The sequence below is a fragment of the Gymnodraco acuticeps genome, unplaced genomic scaffold (genome assembly GCF_902827175.1).
Source record: "Gymnodraco acuticeps unplaced genomic scaffold, fGymAcu1.1, whole genome shotgun sequence".
In the NCBI taxonomy this organism is placed as follows: Eukaryota; Metazoa; Chordata; class Actinopteri; order Perciformes; family Bathydraconidae; genus Gymnodraco; species Gymnodraco acuticeps.
The window spans coordinates 46,335-67,423 of NW_022991965.1; the positions used below are offsets into that span (position 1 = coordinate 46,335).

Genomic DNA, 21,089 nt, shown 5'->3' on the forward strand with positions numbered 1-21,089 from the left:
CAAATTATCTAAGGATATACTAACTATGGATGGCATTAATTTGGCCTCCAGTGAGACTGTAAGGAATCTTGGTGTTATATTTGATCAGGATTTATCCTTTAACGCCCACATAAAATCAATTTCAAGGACCGCCTACTTCCATCTACGTAACATTGCAAAAATCAGGCATATCTTGCCTCAAAACGATGCAGAGAAACTAGTCCATGCATTTGTTACTTCAAGGCTGGATTATTGTAACTCTTTATTATCAGGGTGTACCAAGAAGTCAGTCAAGTCGCTTCAGCTGATTCAAAATGCTGCAGCTCGTGTACTAACCAGAGTTAGGAAAAGGGACCACATTACTCCTGTTCTGGCTGCCTTACACTGGCTCCCTATAGAACACAGGATAGAATTTAAAATTCTTCTTCTCGCCTACAAAGCCCTTAATGGGCAGGTGCCATCTTACCTTAAAGAACTCATTATACCCTACTGTCCTACTAGGGCATTGCGTTCCAAGAATGCAGGGTTGTTGGTTGTTCCTAGAGTCTCTAAAAGTACAATGGGAGCCAGAGCCTTTTCTTATCAAGCTCCACATTTGTGGAATCAGCTTCCAGTTTGTGTTCGGGCGGCAGACACCCTATCCGTTTTTAAGAGTGCGCTTAAGACCTTCCTTTTTGATAAAGCTTATAGTTAGGGCTGATTAGATCCAGCCCCTAGTTTTGCTGATATAGGCTTAGTTTGTCGGGGGACATCTTACTTCTTCCTTCTCTCTGTCTATACCTGTGTACTCTCATGTTCCGATTAACCCAGCTTCCCCAAATGTCTTTCTTTTTGGTGTCTATATACGCCGGGATCCGGAGTCATGGATGATCCTGCGCTCCTCTGTCCTGGATCGCGAGCCCTGGATCTTGAGTCGTGGCTGTGGTCCTGGATCATAGGCCCTGGATGGATATCCTCGTGGATTCATCTTCCTATTATACACACATGCATTTCCAAACATTTGGACTACCTATGTTGCAAATGTATTATCTTTTCAATTTACACACGGCATCTATTGCACGTCTGTCCGTCCTGGGAGAGGGATCCCTCCTCTGTTGCTCTCCCTGAGGTTTCTCCCATTTTTCCCTTTAAACTGTGGGTTTTCTCCGGAAGTTTTTCCTTGTACGATGTGAGGGTCTAAGGACAGAGGGTGTCGTATTGTCATACTGATATTTTGTACAAACTGTAAAGTCCACTGAGACAAATGTAACATTTGTGATATTGGGCTATATAAATAAACATTGATTGATTGATTGAATTAAGCTTGAAGCACACATCAGTTTCTACAAGCAGTCTGTGGCAGGAAACTGAACTGAACTCAGAGATGTGCCTCCATTATGTCAGACTGAGTTCAGCGCATGATGTGAGGAATGAGTTCATGCTGAAGGAGGCCCCACACACACACACACACACACACACACACACACACACACACACACACACACACACACACACACACACACACACACACACACACACACACACACACACACACACACACACACACACACACACACGTTACTTTATCGGGTTGTTGTGTCTCTGCAGGAAGATAAGGAGGATCCTGCCTAACAACACAAGTTAACCCTAAAGATTCCTGTTTGTCTGAAGCAGTTCCGTTATGAATATTGAATGCTAGCTTGCTCTCCCTGTGTGTTTGTGAAATGACTAATTAAATATGTATTTTTTTTTTACTGCAATACAATTAATTGAACGCTTTAGTTACTTTACAAACTAAGAATTATTGGGAACTTGTTTTAGTATTTTTTATGCCAACACATTTCATGGTTCGACCTTCTCCAATGTTAAGATTTTAGTCTTAATTATTGTTTCATATTACATGACATGTTACTTGCTAGACGCTTTTTATCCAAAGCGACTTACATACTCAATACTGTGGGCAATCCCCACAGGAGCAAGGGACACAACGAGATGCTGACTGCAGTGGGGTTTGAACCTGTGACCCCTTGGACCGAACACCAACGCACAACCCACTGCGCCCCACCTCATATATATTTATAATATAATAGGTTTGAAACAATGTGAAAGTGTCACCTTTGATAATTGCAATGGACTTAATCACAGTTTATAGAATGAATACAAACCAAATAAACAATTGATTAAATTAGAAAACTTCCCTCTTGTCTGTGCACGTGTAAATAAACATGATCTCTATGGCCGGCGCTCCCATGATATTATTCAGATGTTGGTTCCCAAAGTTAGAACAGAACTAGGGAAAACAGTCTTTAAATATGCTTCCCCTTCTCCTGGAATAATCAGATTGATCACGAATGGAGCGTTAAAGTCAATTTTAAAAGGACAGAGAACAGAATACTCTTGGTCCATGTGATTGCTCTTATCCCCTAATTGAAGTCGTTTTAACATTGTGCCACTTTTTATGCTTTATAACTTGAGTATTTCCATGTTACCCTATTTTGATCTACTCCACTACAATTCAGAGGTAAATGGTGTACTTCTAGGCCTACTCCACACATTTAATACCTTTAGTTACTTCACAGATGTGGATGAATGACTTTAGTTCCACCTGGAGTAAATTCACAAGCTACCCTGCAGTATACAAAGTCATTCAAACTAGCTGCACCTTTACCAGCTTTGAGAACACTTTCATGATCAATCATTCTAAAACATATATCATATAGTCATGACCGAAAGAACCGCAGGGTGGCTGGCGTCTGCCTTAGAGATAAGGTGAGAAGTTCGGTCATCCGGGAGGGACTCGGAGTTGAACCGCTCCTCCTTCGTGTCGAAAGGAGCCAGTTGAGGTGGTTCGGGCACCTAGTTAGGATGCCACCTGGGCGCCTCCCTAGGGAGGTGTTCCAGGCACGTCCAGCTGGGAAGAGACCAAGGGGTAGACCTAGGACCAGGTGGAGGGATTATATCTCTTCGCTGGCCTGGGAGCGCCTTGGGATCCCCCAGTCAGAGCTGGTTGATGAGGGGAAATAACGTTTGGGGCTCTCTGCTGGAACTGCTACCCCGCGACCCGACCACGGATAAGCGGGAGAAGATGGATGGATGGATCATATATATTATTCTGAAATGGACCAATCTGACCAATGACTACTTTCACTATATTTTGATGATACTTTCACTTGAGGAACATTTTGAATGCAAGACTTTTACTGTGTATTCTTACACTCTGGTACTTCTACTTTTACTCAAGTACAAGATCTGAGTACTTCTACTTTTACTCAAGTACAAGACCTGAGTACTTCTACTTTTACTCAAGTACAAGATCTGAGTACTTCTACTTTTACTCAAGTACAAGACCTGAGTACTTCTACTTTTACTCAAGAACAAGACCTGAGTACTTCTACTTGAGTAACATTTTGAATGCAGGACTTTTACTGTAACAGAGTATTACTACACTCTGGTACTTCTACCGTCGCTACTTTAACTATATTTTGATAATACTTGGGCACAAAACTGATAGTGATTTTAGAAATTTAGTAAGTTTCCATTCCCTTTTGTAGAATGTAAATCTAATGTGCAGCTTCAGTTATAAGAAAATAAAAACTCAGACACAGAAATTGAAGTTTTATACACAAACATTTTATTCGGTTAAATAAAGCAACAATCTAATAAAGACAGAGTTGTGAAAGGAGGAGAGAGGGCTGTGTGTAAAGAGAGCAGGCGGTACAGAGGCCTTTCATTACACACACAAAACAAATGGAAATATTTAAAACATCGTGATGACTTCCCCAAATCAAGGCTCGTCCGACCTCGGACATTCCTCACAAGGAACACTCAAAAAAACAGAACAATGAAACATACAGACTCTACAATGTTCCTTTTATTTCTCCTAGGTTCATGCTAGCTTTTCAAATCAGACGATGGAGAGTTGCACGAAGCAGCGGCTGAATGTTGGGAAATATGACAGTTGCTAAATTAAAACCGACTCAGTTCTGGACCGAGAGTAGAGACGATATTGGACATTAACAGTGTGGGAGAGGGGGGGGGGGGGGGGATCATGTGATTTTTATTTATTTACAAGGCGTAGTCCAGCTCGTAGCGGACGTACGCGTTCTTCTCGTCGTTGTAGACCTGGGGGTAGTGAGCGATCAGGGCGTCCTGCGAGCCGATGTAAATGGAGTTGTAGATCTTCCAGTAGACGTCTCGCACCTTCCTGGCCGGGTGGAACAAACCCTGAAGACAAAACGACGATTATTCAGTTAGTTTTTATTTCTGTAACAATTATAACTTTGAATTGAAGTGTTTGCTGTCAAATCTTACTCCCTGGGACCCAATGATGAAATATTATTATGTGTGGCTTTCTTAGGAGAAGTGAAGAGATAACACGGCGACTTCCTTGCTCGCTACTTTCAACGGAACAGAGTTTTAAATTTGAGTTTAATACATTTGGTTTACTTTTGCTGGCTTCTGCAACCGTAACCACTTTTTAACAGAGTTATTGTTTTGAGCGCCACAATATCTGTGCCTATGCAAGCTACGTTTATGGCTGCAACTACAATTATTTCTATTAACAATAAATCCCTTTTTTCGTTTATTCTATCAATGCTACAAATAAATTACAAGAGACCAGATCTAAAAGTGACCAATCATGTTAGTTTATGTTTGATTTAATAGTATACAAATATAGAAATGTTGACAACCCATTACAAGAAAAGGTAGTAGATAATTGATTCGTAGTTACATCTACTAAAAAAGGGATATATTGGACAAATCCATAGACTTTTCCTCTTAGTTTTTCATTTGTCAATTTAATGTGTCATTCCGCTTTGAGGCTAATATAGTGGTTAAAAAGAATATGTCAGCAGGACAGTATTACTCTAATTATTATTACAAACACAGTTGATAACAATCTAGCAGTGTTAAACATTTCTCCCTCCTCACCTGTAAGCAGTACTGCAGCATGCGGCAGGGCCCGATGGCGACCCGGAGACCCTCGAGGGCCCCCATCACCGCCTGGATGACGTGAGGAGACGTCTCGAACACGTTGGGCCACACGTAGTTCAGGAGGTGGTTCAGAGAATCCTCACACCCGAACCCATAGACCCCCAGAGACATGTGCTGCACCACTGCACTGGCCGTCTGTCGGTGGACCAGATCTCTGCGGGAGGAGGACCAGGAGGACAGGCGTTAGGGTCTTTATAAACCAGGAGCTCCATGTTTAGTTAAGGGAGAGACACGACAGGTACATCTGAATATAGTAATACAGATATCTATTTGTTGACATATTAGTCAAACGTTTTGTTGAAGAGGAGATTTTGAATATCTCTTTATCCATAATATATCATAAACAGACATTCAGGTCGTGAATGATATGTATGCTAGGGCTGTCCCGAATACCATTTTTCGGGCTCCGGATATTCGGTAGTAATCAGCAGCGAATATTCGACCCGCGCGCGGGGGTGCGTAGTATTCAGCAGGAACCACTTCAACGCGTGTATGTCGGTGTATTCACGGCATTCATTTTGTTATTCTACAGTATTGTTGTTTTATAGTTATTTGTTAATGTAACCCAATTTGTGTTCTTTGAAATTGAAAAGGATATTGCATTGTGTTTGTTACTTTCGTTGCATATGTGTTAAGTGTAATTTGGCTTGGCTTCCTATTTATGGACATGCTTTTATTTTGAAGGAGAGGTAGCGCTGTTGACAGGAAGTTGTTGTTGCTATGGAAACAACGTGACGGAGATTAACGGAGAAAAGTAATATCTACATATAAAGACGGAGAAAGTAAACAATAACGTTTATGGTTAAGTGTTAGCACCCCCGAAGAGGCACAAGCTCTTACGTTGATATTGGAGATTTCAATAAATTCAATTTGAAGGAAAAAAACGGGGGAAAAACAAACTTCTAAATAATCTACGAATAACGAAATTGAAACCCGAATAGTACTCCAACGAACCAATATTCGGGTACAGCCCTAATGTATGCAAAGACCTCTGAAAAAGCTGGACAGTTTGGTGTATGCATTTCCAACTCAACTAATTTTGAGAAAACAGCTTTTAAAGATATTCATTATTAAACTCATACATTGTGCAGACACTACAGGTAACAGTTAAAACATCTTAACCAATAAATCAACTATTTTTTTTGTACTACAAGGGTCCTGAAATGTATTGTTTGAAATAAGACACGTTATGAAAAGTAAATAAACCAAGCTCTTAAAATTGAGTGCATGGTGTTTCGGTATGACTCTCACCTGTCCATGAGAGCGTCTTCCAGCAGCGGGGTGACGGCGTAGATGTAATCTTTGCCCATCTCTCCGATGTACTCGAACAGGAAGGAGAGGGACTTCAGGACGCCGTTCTGCACGTTCAGCTCCGGCACGCGGTACTCGTTCATGAGCGCCGGCAGCACAGTGAACGGAGAGCAGGTCTCAGCCACGATGGCGATGGCTACCGTCGTACAAACTCTGTTCTGACGCTCCTGCACCTTCAGGTTGTTCAGCAGAGTGGCCAACACATCGTGAGGGCTGAAGGGGAGAGGAGGGGAAAGTGTTAGGAGAGATATGTCTGAGAACAGGGAATAGTTTGGTTGAAATAATCAATACTATGGCAAGCCGATTTTGCTTTTATTCATTTCTGAAGGATATCAAAAAATAATTTCTTACTAGTAAGAATGTTTATTTCTGATATCAAATTCAATTTGAATTAGTTAGAAAGCAAATTCTTGATATCAGAAATTCAAATTGTAACTAGTTGTAATGTGTATTCTTGATATCAGAAATGCGATTTTAACGAGTGAGATTAGCATCGTTTCTCATTCATTTCAATGGGAATTCGAGTTCATATTCCAATTTCTGATATCAGTAATTCAATTGTTACTAGTTACAATTCAAACTAGTAAAAATACCAATTTCTGATATCAAGAATTACATTTGAACTAGTCGAAATGCCAATTGTTGATATCAGAAATACAATTTTAAGTAGTTATAAATAATTGAATTATAACTAGTTACAATTGAATTTCTGATAAATAATTTGCATTCTTACTAGTTAAAATTCAATTTTTGATATCAGAAATAAACATTCTTACTAGTAAGAATTAATTTGTATATATCCTCCAGAAATGAATAAAAGCTAAATCGGCTTGCCATACAATACAGAGCATCATAGGGTTTCTGCAGGTGTCAGAAAGTTCAATTTAAGGCTTTATTGGCACTTAAAATGCAATAATATAATTGATTTACGCTGAAATAAAGTATGAAAATGTAAGGGGATTCTAGTAGGGGAGATCTGACTAATTAAAGTTTTATTCTTATTAAATGTCGGTTTTTAGTGGTCAAATATAGGGGTTGAACTAACAGGGAAAAACAAAAACAAGGGTGGATAAACTCTTGTTTCTTGTTATATTATATGCATCACTAAGTATAAAGTACATTTCCCTCACTTTAGTTTAATATATAAAAACATTTGATAGCTAGCATTACTCTCTTGAGCTGGAAAAGAGAAACACTCATTTCGTAAAATAGGTTTTCAATACATTCAAGACCCCGGATCATGAAAATCAATACGGAGCATCATAGGGTTTCTGCAGGCGTCAGAAAGATCAATTTAAGTTTTTATTGGCACTTAAAATGCATTTTATAAACCGTTTAATGATCAAACAAAGCATTGACATGTGAGGGAATACTAATACTTTACTGTATGCATGCAAACCAAGCATAGTGCACATTTGAGTGTTGATTAATTAATTCAACTAAAGGATTTTTGAAAGCTGGAAGGAGACATTCAAGATTTTTGTAAATGAGTTCAGCTTACGTTTTTTTTAATACATTTAGTCCGTTTTGTCGGTTATGAAAGTCATAAAAAAGGCTCCAGATACATAAACTAATAAATACAAAAAGATAGTGATGAAAGTCTTGTTGAAACTCACCCGATAGCTTTGGCGATGTAACCGAACGTGTTCACAGTCGCTCTGCGGATCGCTTTCTTGTGAGCCTTCAGCAGCTCCAGCAGCTCGAAGCAAATCCTCATCCACTCTCTGGCCGACACGTACTCAGCACCCCTACAATAAACACGACAAGTTAGTAACATATCTTAAAGGTCCCCTATCATACTGTTCTTCATCAGGATATTATAGGACTCCGATATATCCAGAGCCTGTCTCTGATTGGCTGAAACACCAAACAGATCATTGCAGAATTACCCATGATCCCCTCTGTTTCAGCCCTGTTTCCAAAGTGCTGATTCTCTGTCTGTTACTTTAGATGAAAATAAGGAGCCCCTCCCCACGCCCCTCTGAGAGACATTTGGTTACAAAGAACTCAATGGTGCTCTAGGAGGAGATTCAGGTGATAAGGTGGAGGGGGGGGGGGGGGTTACCTTGGTTGCTGATTGGCTAATGGTTACACAAGCCAAGACATCGTTATGACATCACAAAGTGGCCAAAATCTGATCAGCTCATTTTCATATAAAATAAATAAGTGCATTTTGCACGATAGGTCCCTTTAAAGGTGACCATTTTGTAACAAACTGTCCGTGTTATTCCTGATTGAAGCAACTTTTGTGTTTTTAAGTATACATTGTGAGATGTAGTAATGACTATTAGTGTCTGTAAACACAAGAGACGTTCAGAGAAGGAAACTGAGGACCTTTTCTGTCAGTTCAGAGAAAAAGCAGATGACTCAGATGTAACCAACGGGTGCAGGGTGAGAACAGAGAGGCAAGGAGATCCTCTCTGATAATTCTCGTGCTGGTGTTCATCTAGCGACATACTAGCCCTGACGCAGCCATGTGGGGACTGAACAGGCGAGAATGAGTCGCAGGAAGTTAGTTACAGGAGGAGGTTCAGAAAGTTATTCATTCCTTTGTGAGTTTATGTATAAAAGACATCAACAAGTGCATTTTGCACGATAGGTCCCCTTTAATAATACACAACTAACAGGTTTTATCCGACTGACCTGTCAGCGATTCTGCCCACCAGGTCGATGCAGTTCTCCTGCACCTTCTCGTGTCTGTTCTTCAGGATGGGAGTCAGACGAGGAAGCAGGTCTTTGATTGGTGGAGTCATCTTGTGCATTCCTGCAATGAGGAGAGGCATTACTTGGCAGCTATCCAGGTGTTTACTATTCGAAACCCTGACATTTGATAGAGAGCTTAACAGATCTTCACGTTAAGGGGTTCCTTAGGTTTAATCAAAGTCAGATTTAAAGATTTTCTTTATATCGTGGAATGAAATGTACCACCTTCACAATGGCAAAAATGTAAGAAAAAATGATATCAATTACTTAAGGCGAGACACTACAGGTGAATAGGGTAATTTTTTTAACTTCAAGATATCAGCTAGAAATGTCTCCAGTTAATTACTTACATTAAGACAATTGTTTTTTGTATTACAAGTTTTCTGAAATAGCATGTTTAAATATGCAAATGAGCCATAATCTCATTAAATATGCGCATATTTTAATACATTTCAGGGACACAATTCTGAACATTGGATAAAGCCAGGTTCAAAATTCTTGTTTCATTTTGTAGTCATATTAGAATCTAAAGTTTTTACAGAAGGGATTTTGGATATCTCTTTTTATCACTCCATAAATCAGAAAATACTGTCAACAAAATATCCATTTTCGCCATGTTTTAAGGTATAAAATGCTATATAATTCAGGCTATGAATGATATATGAACAAACCCTTTCTGTAAAAACCTTCAGAATATTGATAGGAATAAAACTGGAAGGTTTGGTGTATCTACGTGCTACTAAAGTGGAAATGTCAGAGTAAGAGAAAAAAACGACCTTTAAAGATTGCAGTGAGGCGCTAGCTAAACCCTCCTGTTCTTTGGATGACAGCTTGCGCCTCGACGCACTCCGTGAAGGTATTTCATGTTCTGGGTCATTCGTTTCTTGGTTTAAGACCCCTTTGTGCTTTCACAATTGGTTGCTGATACAAAGGAAATGACCATATTTGGATCCGATGAGATTGTGCAGGAGAGACGGAGCTTTCCAGCGATACCTCTGTTGACATGGTGCACACAGCGGTCGCGGTACTTTATGTTACGTTAGAATGCTAACTTTTGGTGAATTTAGGAGAAATCTACAGACGCAAATAGACAAACTATAGTAAAATAAACACTTAAATGTGTATTTTGTACGTTTTCCTTCCAAAAGCCTGAAAGAAAACATGTTATGGAATCAAAATAGCACAAAATGTCAAAATTGAGCAGTACTTGAAAAACGATGTTTTTGCCTGCCGTGTCTCGCCTTGATAATATATGTATTTTTGAATCAAGTATTCATCTTTATTGTCTTCATTGTTAGTTTCCACATGCCTAAAACAACATCAAGCTAAATCTAAAAGTTGATTTAAGAAACAGATTTGGAGAAATTGTGCAAGGCATAATAGTCCGAATAGTCGATAAATCGTTTGATTAATCGATTATCAAATTAGTCGTTTGTTGCAGCCCTACTGCCGTGTCTCGCCTTAAGAGTTAAAAGTCTTCTATAATGCTATTTTTAGGCATATATTACAGGTCTCAGAAATATTAAAAACACGTCTATGAAGTGTTTTGCTCAAAATACAAAACAGATCACCCATTCTAGCCTCATATCCCTTTATTTCAGCCCTGTTACTAAAGTGCTGATTCTGGGTATAAAGCTTTAACCGGCAGATACGCTAATTGTTGCCGTGATTAAACGCCATCATGTTCAAAACCACATCAAGGATTATCTCTGAAACAGTCTGGAGCTCAAAGGCTTTCTCTCCCTCAGGTTTACCACAATGTGAGCTCCTTTTTTTACTTCCTGCTTCTTCACACACATGCTCTCCAGTACAGGTTAGCTCTGAGTGTTAGCGATGCTAATGTAAACACCGACCATATTACGTCCAAAACAGTCGGGCATTGTTTCTGATAGCAACGTTTCTGATTGGGCCGTGGGTCCACATTTCAGATATTACGTCATATCGGACGCAAATCTGGATCAGCTCCGTTGTTCCCCGTTTTTAGAGATTTGGGTACGGAGGAAAAGAGAGAGGGTTTTATGTTCTGACGCTGCGTGAGTTCCCTGACGCACCGGGGACACATTTATATATAAAAGACATCAAAAAGTGCATTTTGCATGATAGGAGACCTTTAAAAATGTGACAATTTTGTAACAAACTGTCCATGTTATTCCTGATTAAAGCAACTCTTGTGGTTTTTAAGTATACATTGTGAGATGTAGTAATGACTGTTAGTGTCTGTAAACACAAGAGACGTTCAGAGAAGGAAACTGAGGACCTTTTCTGTCAGTTCAGAGAAAAAGCAGATGACTCCGATGTAACCAACGGGTGCAGGGTGAGAACAGAGAGGCAAGGAGATCCTCTCTGATAATTCTCGTGCTGGTGTTCATCTAGCGACATACTAGCCCTGACGCAGCCATGTGGGGACTGAACAGGCGAGAATGAGTCGCAGGAAGTTAGTTACAGGAGGAGGTTCAGAAAGTTATTCATTCCTTTGTGAGTTCCCTGACACACGGGGACACATTCATGCATACAAGACGTCAAAAAGGGCATTTTGCATGATGGGTCCCCTTTAAAAATGTGACAATTTTGTAACAAACGTTCCATGTTATTCCTGATTGAAGCAACTCATGTGGTTTTTAAGTATACATTGTGTGATGTAGTAATCACTATTAGTGTCTGTAAAAATCTAGATTACTGGTGTTTTTCCTTTATCCGTTAATGGTTGCTTTATTTTAGTTTTTAAGCAGATTTAGTTTTTAGAAATGTGTGAATTGTCACTTTTTATAATGCGTTTGTATGAAGAAAATATTGTATTTTTACATGTTCTAGATTCACATTTGTGTATTCACGCGAAACCCAATAAGAAAAATAAAATGATTGTTGATATTGTGAGGCGACTTACCGATAACGTTAACGATGGCCTTCAGAGCTCCCAGGATGCTACCCAGCACTTCGGGGTATTCTTCTCCCAGATACTCGTACAGCACAACTCCCAAATGACCCATCAGCTTCTCCTGCAGGGACAGAAACACAGAGCATGCATTAGTATCTCAAATAACTTGTATAGTTAAAAAAAATGGCAATAGCTGCTTTCACACAAAGTACTTTGCCCAGGAATAGTTCGCCGGAAATCTTTAGTTCCGGGAACTATCTAGTAAATCGCGTTCACACCGGAATAAGTTCCCGAGGGAAGATTAGACAAATGCAGCCGCTGACGTCACTTCTTCTGCTTTGGGTTTACTGGCAGGCCGCAAACCACTTCACGGCGTATACTGCCGCCTGAAGTCCCCGGAGTTAACCTTCCGAGTAAATCGCCAGAACGCCGACACCTCCTCATCTCCCATGTTTTTTTGTGTTGCCATAAGTTATTCTCTCTCCGTTGGTGCGTGGGGCTAATGCTAATGAATGCTAATGCTAATAATGCTAATGCCAGCAAATAAAAAATGGCGACTTCAAAAAACTTTTCGGAGTTTTACGGGGCGTGGTTTGCAATCCTCCCAGCCAATCAGAAATGGGAACCCTTTTCTCCCCTGGAAAGTACCACCTCTCTCGCAGGGACTGAAAAGGGGGAAAATGGTTTGCAAAAAAAAAGTTCTAATTCCAGATCTTTTTGGTGTGAACGCAAAACCCCAGGAACTATCGGAGCTATTCCTGGGAAAAGTACTGCGGTGTGAAAACGCCTAAAACCTAGCTGCTGTTTTTTGTTGTCTTCTAATGCTTTTTGTTCATTTTTTTTATCTTTATCCGGTCATTGTGTCTTTGGATTAACTTCAAAATAGATAAAAAAAGTGTATATGATTACATGATAATAATAATTATTAATACTATAACAATTATAATGACTATTATCATATTATCTTAGTATCAATTTACATAAAAATAGGATGGGAAATGAACCCGTCTGTTATCTGAACATGGACTTGTAGGAATTTATGTTTTATTTGTTTTACTTTATTATTTTAACCCTGGAATTGGGGGTGTATACGTGTACATATGTATGTGTATGAATATATATAATTTTGTTTATCTGTGTGTATTTAATTATGGAATTATCCAAAGAGCTGCCTCTGTATAAGCTGCGTTCTGCCCTCCCACCTCTACTCATTTTGTTTGTTTTTCGGATGTATAAACTGTCTAAAATTATAGAAAAAGTAGAATAAATAATAAAAAATAAAAGAAAGTTGTCTCTTAGATCTGTGTGTCTCTTAGCGTACCTCTTGGCAGGTCTTCATGACGACAGCTGTGCGTGAGATCAGATCTGCAGCCTGCTGACGGACTTTAGCCGACTTGTTGTTGAGACGCCACAGCACCGTACCGCAGATCTGAGGCAGGTACGGCTTCACTCGCTTCCCGAGGGCGTTCACCACCGTGCCGAAACCGTTCAGCATCACAGAGTCCTGGAGGAACGCGACAAGGGATGGAGTTAATAAAAACATTCTGGAAAGATAAAACCCTGACGCACTGAGCTGATTATTGGACTGCGGTAATGTTGGAGTCAATTAGCGTCTGTTTGCCATGTTTTCTGATCATTGGCACTTATTCAAGATTCAAAGGTTTTCATGTATATCCGGCACTTACTACATTCTTCGCCAACTTTTGGATTGTCTATCTACTAATCAGTGGAAGAAATATGAATATTGTAGGCCAAGATATCTTTCTGGAGCTCCACTTGTTTGACTTTGCAAGCTGTTGAAAGATGTTTCTGACACATCATGGCTCTCACCTCGGTGGTCTGTTCCTGGAAGGCGTACAGGATGCCGTCGATCAGCTGCTCCTCCAGCTTGTGGTCGATGTCGGCGGCGCCCAGGTTGCCCATGATCTTCTCGATGGTCTCCATCACCATCTTCCTGTACTGCTCCGCCTCGTCTTTCAGGTCATCAACGATGCGAGAAATTATCTCCGCTGCTCCCACTTTGTTGGCCAGCTCCACTGTGGTGTCCACCAACTGTGCAGAGGGAGAACGACGGTTACAAACAAACGTCATGTGAGTTTCAGAAGTTCCCAAAAACGGCAACATCATATCATCGTTACATCTTGACAAGACCACACCCTTTTACAATTTTCATTTCAAGTATATTGCGTCTGCTTCACTTGGTTCAGACGCATAACTACACCATGACGCTGGGGATTGGAATGTGTCGTTTCACTATGTGTTTTAGAAATGTCCGTGTGTTCATGTGTTTTAGAAATGTCCGTGTGTTCATGTGTTTTAGAAATGTTCGTGTGTTCATGTGTTTTAGAAATGTCCGTGTGTTCATGTGTTTTAGAAATGTCCGTGTGTTCATGTGTTTAGAAATGTCCGTGTGTTCATGTGTTTTAGAAATGTCCGTGTGTTCATGTGTTTTAGAAATGTCCGTGTGTTCATGTGTTTTAGAAATGTCCGTGTGTTCATGTGTTTTAGAAATGTCCGTGTGTTCATGTGTTTTAGAAATGTCCGTGTGTTCATGTGTTTTAGAAATGTTCGTGTGTTCATGTGTTTTAGAAATGTCCGTGTGTTCATGTGTTTTAGAAATGTCCGTGTGTTCATGTGTTCTAGAAATGTTCGTGTGTTAGAAATGTTCGTGTATGATTGAAAACCTATATAGTGTGTTAGACTTTTCTGTCTGGGGGCCACTACACGATTGACATGCTTGAAGCCGGTAGTGTTCCCATTATTAGTTTGTTGTGCAGCGAAATAATAATGAATCAACTATATCTGTGGTGTATTGATCTCTCTCTGTTCTATCCTTTCATGTTGTGTATTGCCACATTGGTATATATTTATGTCCACAAGCGTGCGTTGAAACTGTACATGTGTCATAGAAATGGCAGTGATTCATATAAATCAAAGCGATAAACACAATGTCTGTTTGTAACCAACGGGTGCAGGTTGAGAACAGACGAGAACTGAACGTCACGTCTGACAGCTCTCGTGTTGGAGTTTCATCTAGCGAACGACTAGCCCTGATCTGACCATGGAAAGGTTGAACAGGCGAGAATAGTTCGCAGCTTACATTTTTATCTTTTGATTACACGGGCTGACATATTGTAAAACAAGCAGCTTTCATGTTGGTGAGGGAGATGCAAAATCAGCTTATTTAAGGTATCATGGATTCCTTGAAAAGACTGAAGACATCTCAGCCTACAGAGCCTTCTGGTACCGACATATTTTGGAGTAGAAGATGATTTTCAGTGTGTTGACTAACCTGTCTGTAGTTGCGTCTGTCCAGAGCCATCCTGTGCTGCCAGAAGTGTTTGAAGAAGGGCGGCAGGATCTCAGTCTTAATGTAGTTTGCTTCCACACCATCAGTGCCACAACACTGCTTCACCACCTTTAATGAGACAAAAACACAAGAGACGTTCAGAGAAGGAAACTCAGGATATTTTCTGTCAGTTCAAGAAAAAGCAGATGACTCAGATGTAACCAACGGGTGCAGGGTGAGAACAGAGAGGCAAGGAGATCCTCTCTGATAATTCTCGTGCTGGTGTTCATCTAGCGACATACTAGCCCTGACGCAGCCATGTGGGGACTGAACAGGCGAGAATGAGTCGCAGGAAGTTAGTTACAGGAGGAGGTTCAGAAAGTTATTCATTCCTTTGTGAGTTTATGTATAAAAGACATCAAAAAGGGCATTTTGCACGATAGGTCCCCTTTAAGGTGACCTTTTTGTAACAAACCTTCCATGTTATTCCTGATTAAAGCAACTTTTGTGGTTTATAAGTATACATTGTGTGATGTAGTAATGACTATTAGCGTCTGTAAAGATCTAGATTACTGCTGTTTTTTCCTTTATCCGTTAATGGTTGCTGTATTTGAGTTTTTAAGCAGAAATGTGTAAATAGTCACTTTGTGTTTGTATGAAGAAAAATATTGTATTTTTAAATGTTCTAAATTCACAACTGTGTTTTCATGCGAAGTCCAATTTTTAAAAAAAAGCAGCCATGTGGGAACTGAACAGGCGAGAATGAGTCGCAGGAAGTTAGCTACAGGAGAAGGTTAAGAAACGTATTCATCTCTTACCTTGAGTACAATCTTCTTCATCTCCTCGTCAGGGGACTGGAACTCTCTGATGAGGATCAGCATCACCTCTCTGGTGTAGTAGTTGGCGTACTCGGCGTCCATCAGTGGGATCAGGTAACCGATAGCTTTGAGGAACGCAGCCAGACCCTGGTGGCAAGGAGGGGGAAATAAACTGTGAATAAAAGCATGTCTTTCGTACCTAAATATATGATGAACAGGGTTCCTATAGCTTTTCCAAAGTCTAGCCCTTAGTTTGAACCCACATAGTGTGCCACAGTGACGCATCCTAAAACCTGCAAGTAAGTTCGCATTTTACCACATCCGGTTCCTTCGACAAAAAGCAATACCATTTCTCCAGGATTTAGGAAAACATCTGGAAATAAGGTCTGTGGTTGAGACACATTGAAGAGGCGAGAAATTGCATTGCGTTTTTGTCGAAGGAACCGGAAGGAGTTTACTTCCTGGTTTTAGGACGCGTCACTGCGGCACTATGCAAACTGCAGCAACATGCAGGCTTAGTGTGCAGTGATTTTATTTTTACAAACGTATGATTTTACTGTGAAGTCTTGATCACTCCCTAATGTTCGTACTTTTTACTGTTTAAATGTATCTTTGTGTAAAAAAAGGCATTTCGGACAGACAAACTTAAGATTCCTACGTCTTGAAAAAACACTAATTGTTTGCTGTCAAATATAAATTGCGTTGTGGAATCAATTTAATTTCGTTTTGTCTTCTCACCTTTCCTCTGTGCTGTCTGATACCCTTCCAGAGGGGCTTGAGGACAGAGTCAAAGGACTCGATACCGTACGGTGTGGCGGCTTCAGCGAGGGCAGCGATAGCCAGAGCGCTGATGGTCCTGACCTTCTGCTGCTCGTCCACAAGACCTGCAGAATCACAGATAAAACCAAAAGTCAGAGATTGAGAACAGCTTATTCCAGACATGATGACAGTGTTTGTTGCCCTTTAAGAAATCAGCGGGTTCCGTAAAGTTCAGGCACTTGTAAACCCATTGTATGGTTCAGATTAGAGCGATAATGAAAATACATATAATGTATGTAGCAAAATAATACCTGGCAATAAGACAAACACATATTTGTACAATTGTACACATTGTGAATTGAGCTGGGTGTGGATCCTGCAGTATATACTGTGTTGTGCTTTGCGTCATAACAAGTGTTCTTGAAAGATTAATGACATGAGGAGAAATAGACAGGAGGGGCTCAAGGAGAATATGATGTATGCATGCGACATTTGAAAAAAGAAATAAGTTCAGGAGAACATGAGGATAGTTTAAAAAGTAGAACATTATACAGATGTATAAATGGCAACACAGCACATACATCTAACAGTAGCCCACTGGACTTCTGGGGGGAATCATGTTGCTTCAAAAAGGTTGTAAAAACTCCCTAAATGCTTCCTCTTAAAAATATATAACAGAAAAGACTTTTATAAGTAAGATAAAGGGCTTCAAAAAGTCTATTTGATAATCAATAAAAGTGCAATGTCTAAAAGGACCTGGAATCCCATTTATGTGCAAACCATGACTCAAAAACTTTGTATTGTCATGTGCACAAAGCTACCGTGTAGAAATGGCAATTAAATTCTTCTGGCCCGAGCTCCTCCAACAATGCAACATATATAATAAAATACAAACACCATGACTCACCGTGTTCGATAATCTCCACCAAACTGCGGAGGTGGGGCAAGATGGCGCAGCCCATGAGGATGGCGATCTGCTGCACGATCTTGATGCCCGTGTGTCTGGCCTGCCACGACTTCTTGCTCTTACACACAGCTTTGAGGAAAGGCAGGAGGGAGGGGATACCGAGAGCAGAGGCCACCACGGCGAAGGCTCGGGCTGTCGTGTTTCTCACGTACTCGTCCATGTTGTCGATATCGGGTCTCATCGTGGAAATCATCGTAGCCAAACCGGCAGCCTGAGAGACGGGAAGGAGATGAGTGTTAAATATCTCCAGATATTAGGGATCAGATGTAGTCGGAGACACGCAGCACAAAAAGCTGCTTTCTAAATGGAAAGATTTTTACAATAAGATGACTTTATTTATCCCGAAGGAAATTGTTGTGCTAGAGTTACAAAAATACAATTAACACAGCAGCATAATAGTAACACTGTCCACTAACAGTGCGCTACAAAGAGCAACTAAATATTATTATTTCAGCCAGAGATAATATCCAAATAATGTTTACTTAATTTTATCAAACTGTATCAGAATCCCTTATTCGTCCTACAGAGGTGGAAATTACATTGTTACAGCAAACTATAGATAGAGGCAAAAATAGGGATGGGTAACGAGCATTAAACGGGTATTACTGAGTATTAACCGGGCCCCGGGGCAGAACTATTAAAGACCGTGGCACCGTTAAGCTCCGACGTTATCTGTCTTTTTATCGGCACTGGAGACATCTAAAAAATATATGTCATGAATTATTGCTACACAAACATTATATTGCAGTTTTAGTGTCGCCAACAGTCAAAAAGACAAAAGATGCGTCTATGATTATTTTTTAGTATTTTCGATCTTTCCAATCCAGATGAGATCTCTCCCCCGTCTGTGTGGGAGGGGGCGGGGCAGTGTACACACACGCGGCTGCTACAAGCAGCAACACACGGAGGAGATGGCGGAGAGAACTCGCTCCGACGTGGTTAAACTTTACCCGTCTCGATGCTCGTTACCAAAAGTGCAATAACAGTTCAGCATGTGAGGGAGGTAACACGAGCAATTTGTCTAAACATCTTGTAAAAGTGCTCCACATCCAGACGGAGGAATGCACCGACTGTCTTTCTAGCAGCTCTGTAGCTCCATCCACGAGTAACGTTTCCACGTCAGGTGTTATGTATGCTAGCAGCAACACACGGAGTTAACTCCATGATACAAACATGGGTTAATGATTAGAGGAAGCTGAGTTATTTAGTTGTTAAAGTTTCAGCTATTCTGTTTACAGATTATTTAATACGATTTGTTAAAGCATTGTTTCTTTTGATGTGAAATATTATTTATTTAATTGAAATAAAAAGCAATGTTAGTTTTGTTCACAATTTGTTTAGTTAGTTTACCTTATTTTTCCCTCCAAAAGAACCGATAAGAGTATCCTATCCGTTAAAAGACCGGACCGATAAAAGTAGTAGTACCGTTAAAACCTTAACGATACCATCCCTACGTGCACATGATATTTAATACTCTTTTCTTAACCTTGTGTCAAAAAAGTCTGCATATGTTGAAATTGTTGTCCGTAATTACAGTGTTTATTATTAAAATCCATCTATTTGATGTAATGTCTGTTTGTAACCAACGGGTGCAGGTTGAGAACAGACGAGAACTGAACGTCACGTCTGACAGCTCTCGTGTTGGAGTTTCATCTAGCGAACGACTAGCCCTGATCTGACCATGGAAAGGTTGAACAGGCGAGAATAGTTCGCAGGAAGCAAGGCAGAGTGTGTGTGACAAAACAATAAATGAAAGGTTTCCATTACCTTTGCCAAGTTGGAGATGATTTCTCTGCCTTCTACTCTGGCATAGTAGTCCTCATCAATCAGCAGCGGCTCAATCACCACCAGGATCTGGACGTGAGGAGGACAGTTAGTTTCAGAATCTGGTATATAAACAAGTTGCTTTCATTCACAAGGAAGGAGTGTATTACACTGAACACAGTAAGAGACTTTCAAATGTAAAATAACAGCACAAATATAAAGTGGATGAGATGTGCAATTATTTTGTTGTTGTACTATTTGTTGCCATTCTTAGGGACCCCAGACACCACAGTTAGACGACGGGGCTCGTACCCTGGCTTTCATTTGGCCAGATGTTTTGAAACAACAGCTGCATGGCACAAAGCACAGCAGCTGCACTTGTCTGGCAGGAGCAAAGCTTCACACTATGGCTAAGAGGGAGTAGGGCTGCTCAATTAATCGTATTTTAAATCGCAATTACGATGTTGGCTTGCAACGATTATGAAAACATAATCAAAATAAAACGATTATTTATTTTTTGTATTGGGTTTTCAGTTGATTTATACTTAAAGTTCAGAGTAATCAACTGTTCAAAACATACCGTTCAATTGTTGTTTTTCAATAAATGGATGTTTTCAAAGTAAATGGATAATCGTTTTTAATAATCGTGATATCAATTATTGACCCAAATAATCGAGATCATGATTTGTCATAATCGAGCAGCCCTAAGAGGGAGTCACAAATATGTACCTAATGTTAATGCAAACATTAATGTAACGCTTTGTGTCTATGGGAGGAGATCAGAGTCTATGTCATAGATCAAAGTATGCTTTATTGCCAATCTTTCAGTATGTGTGTAGACAGATCGAAATACCGTTTCCCACAATATCAAGTTGCTCTCACACAATGCACTAATCTTATCTTTACCGAGCCTTACCTTGTGTACATATGGTCGAACCAGGTCGTCCAGTTTGTAGAGGATGCGGTCGATGACTTTGACCAGCAGATGGCGCTCCTGGTCCTCCAGGGTGGGAGACATGAGGAGCGGCAGGATCTGATTGAACAGAGGACCCGCTCCGAACTCACGAGCTTTATCTGTGATCTGACGCAGAGCGGCCTAAAGACAAGCGAGAGGAGACGATCTTTAATCATTCAGGAGACAGTGAGACAGACAGGCTTCAGTCTCATGATGGTTGCTGTCTGCTACTCCCAGCAGAGTGATGGCCGACACTTCGACCTCCACTGAGAGCAGCAGCCCCTCAGAGAGGAGATTCTTTAGCAAGCAAATATTCACACTGCAGCCACGGAAAGGCTGAGCGCTGGGTGTGGATCTTGCAGTAGGTACCATTGTTGAGTTTTATGATGTGACGTCCTTGGTAGATTCATGACATGAGAACAGATACACAGGATTGCTATAAGAGGACATTTGGTGAGGTTTTAAAAAAAGGGATATTGATATGTCATTTAATGTGGAAAGAGGTTCATTGTGCGCTCTAGGATGGTAAAGGTAAACGTTTTACTGAGTCTTTGTTTCAACCGAACTAAACTCTCAGGAAACCGTAATAGTTTTTCATACATACTCCCAAGACTTTATTCAGATGCTGGTTCCTAAAGTAACAGAACTGGGTAAAACAGCTTTTAAATATGCTGCCCCCACTGCTTGGAATAATG

The 21,089-nt window shown here is 40.4% G+C and overlaps 1 protein-coding gene across 2 annotated transcripts in view; it reads right to left on the bottom strand.

Moving 5' to 3' along the window:
* Window positions 1-3,566: 3,566 nt before the first annotated feature.
* sf3b1 (splicing factor 3b, subunit 1) overlaps window positions 3,567-21,089 on the bottom strand; it is a 29,524-nt gene continuing 12,001 nt past the window's right edge. Inside the window, exons 11-24 of one of the 2 annotated variants that reach the window (XM_034200774.1) lie at window positions 20,356-20,535; window positions 19,443-19,529; window positions 17,616-17,886; window positions 16,688-16,833; window positions 15,950-16,096; window positions 15,135-15,260; window positions 13,673-13,894; window positions 13,164-13,346; window positions 11,852-11,963; window positions 8,908-9,028; window positions 7,881-8,012; window positions 6,205-6,477; window positions 4,891-5,107; window positions 3,567-4,182 (exon numbers count right to left, since the gene is read on the bottom strand). In XM_034200774.1, the coding sequence (XP_034056665.1) occupies window positions 4,024-4,182; window positions 4,891-5,107; window positions 6,205-6,477; window positions 7,881-8,012; window positions 8,908-9,028; window positions 11,852-11,963; window positions 13,164-13,346; window positions 13,673-13,894; window positions 15,135-15,260; window positions 15,950-16,096; window positions 16,688-16,833; window positions 17,616-17,886; window positions 19,443-19,529; window positions 20,356-20,535 (2,376 nt within the window). In that variant the 3' untranslated portion in view covers window positions 3,567-4,023. The remainder of the gene's footprint in view (window positions 4,183-4,890; window positions 5,108-6,204; window positions 6,478-7,880; window positions 8,013-8,907; window positions 9,029-11,851; window positions 11,964-13,163; window positions 13,347-13,672; window positions 13,895-15,134; window positions 15,261-15,949; window positions 16,097-16,687; window positions 16,834-17,615; window positions 17,887-19,442; window positions 19,530-20,355; window positions 20,536-21,089) is intronic. The other variant, XM_034200775.1, reaches the window with a different exon arrangement.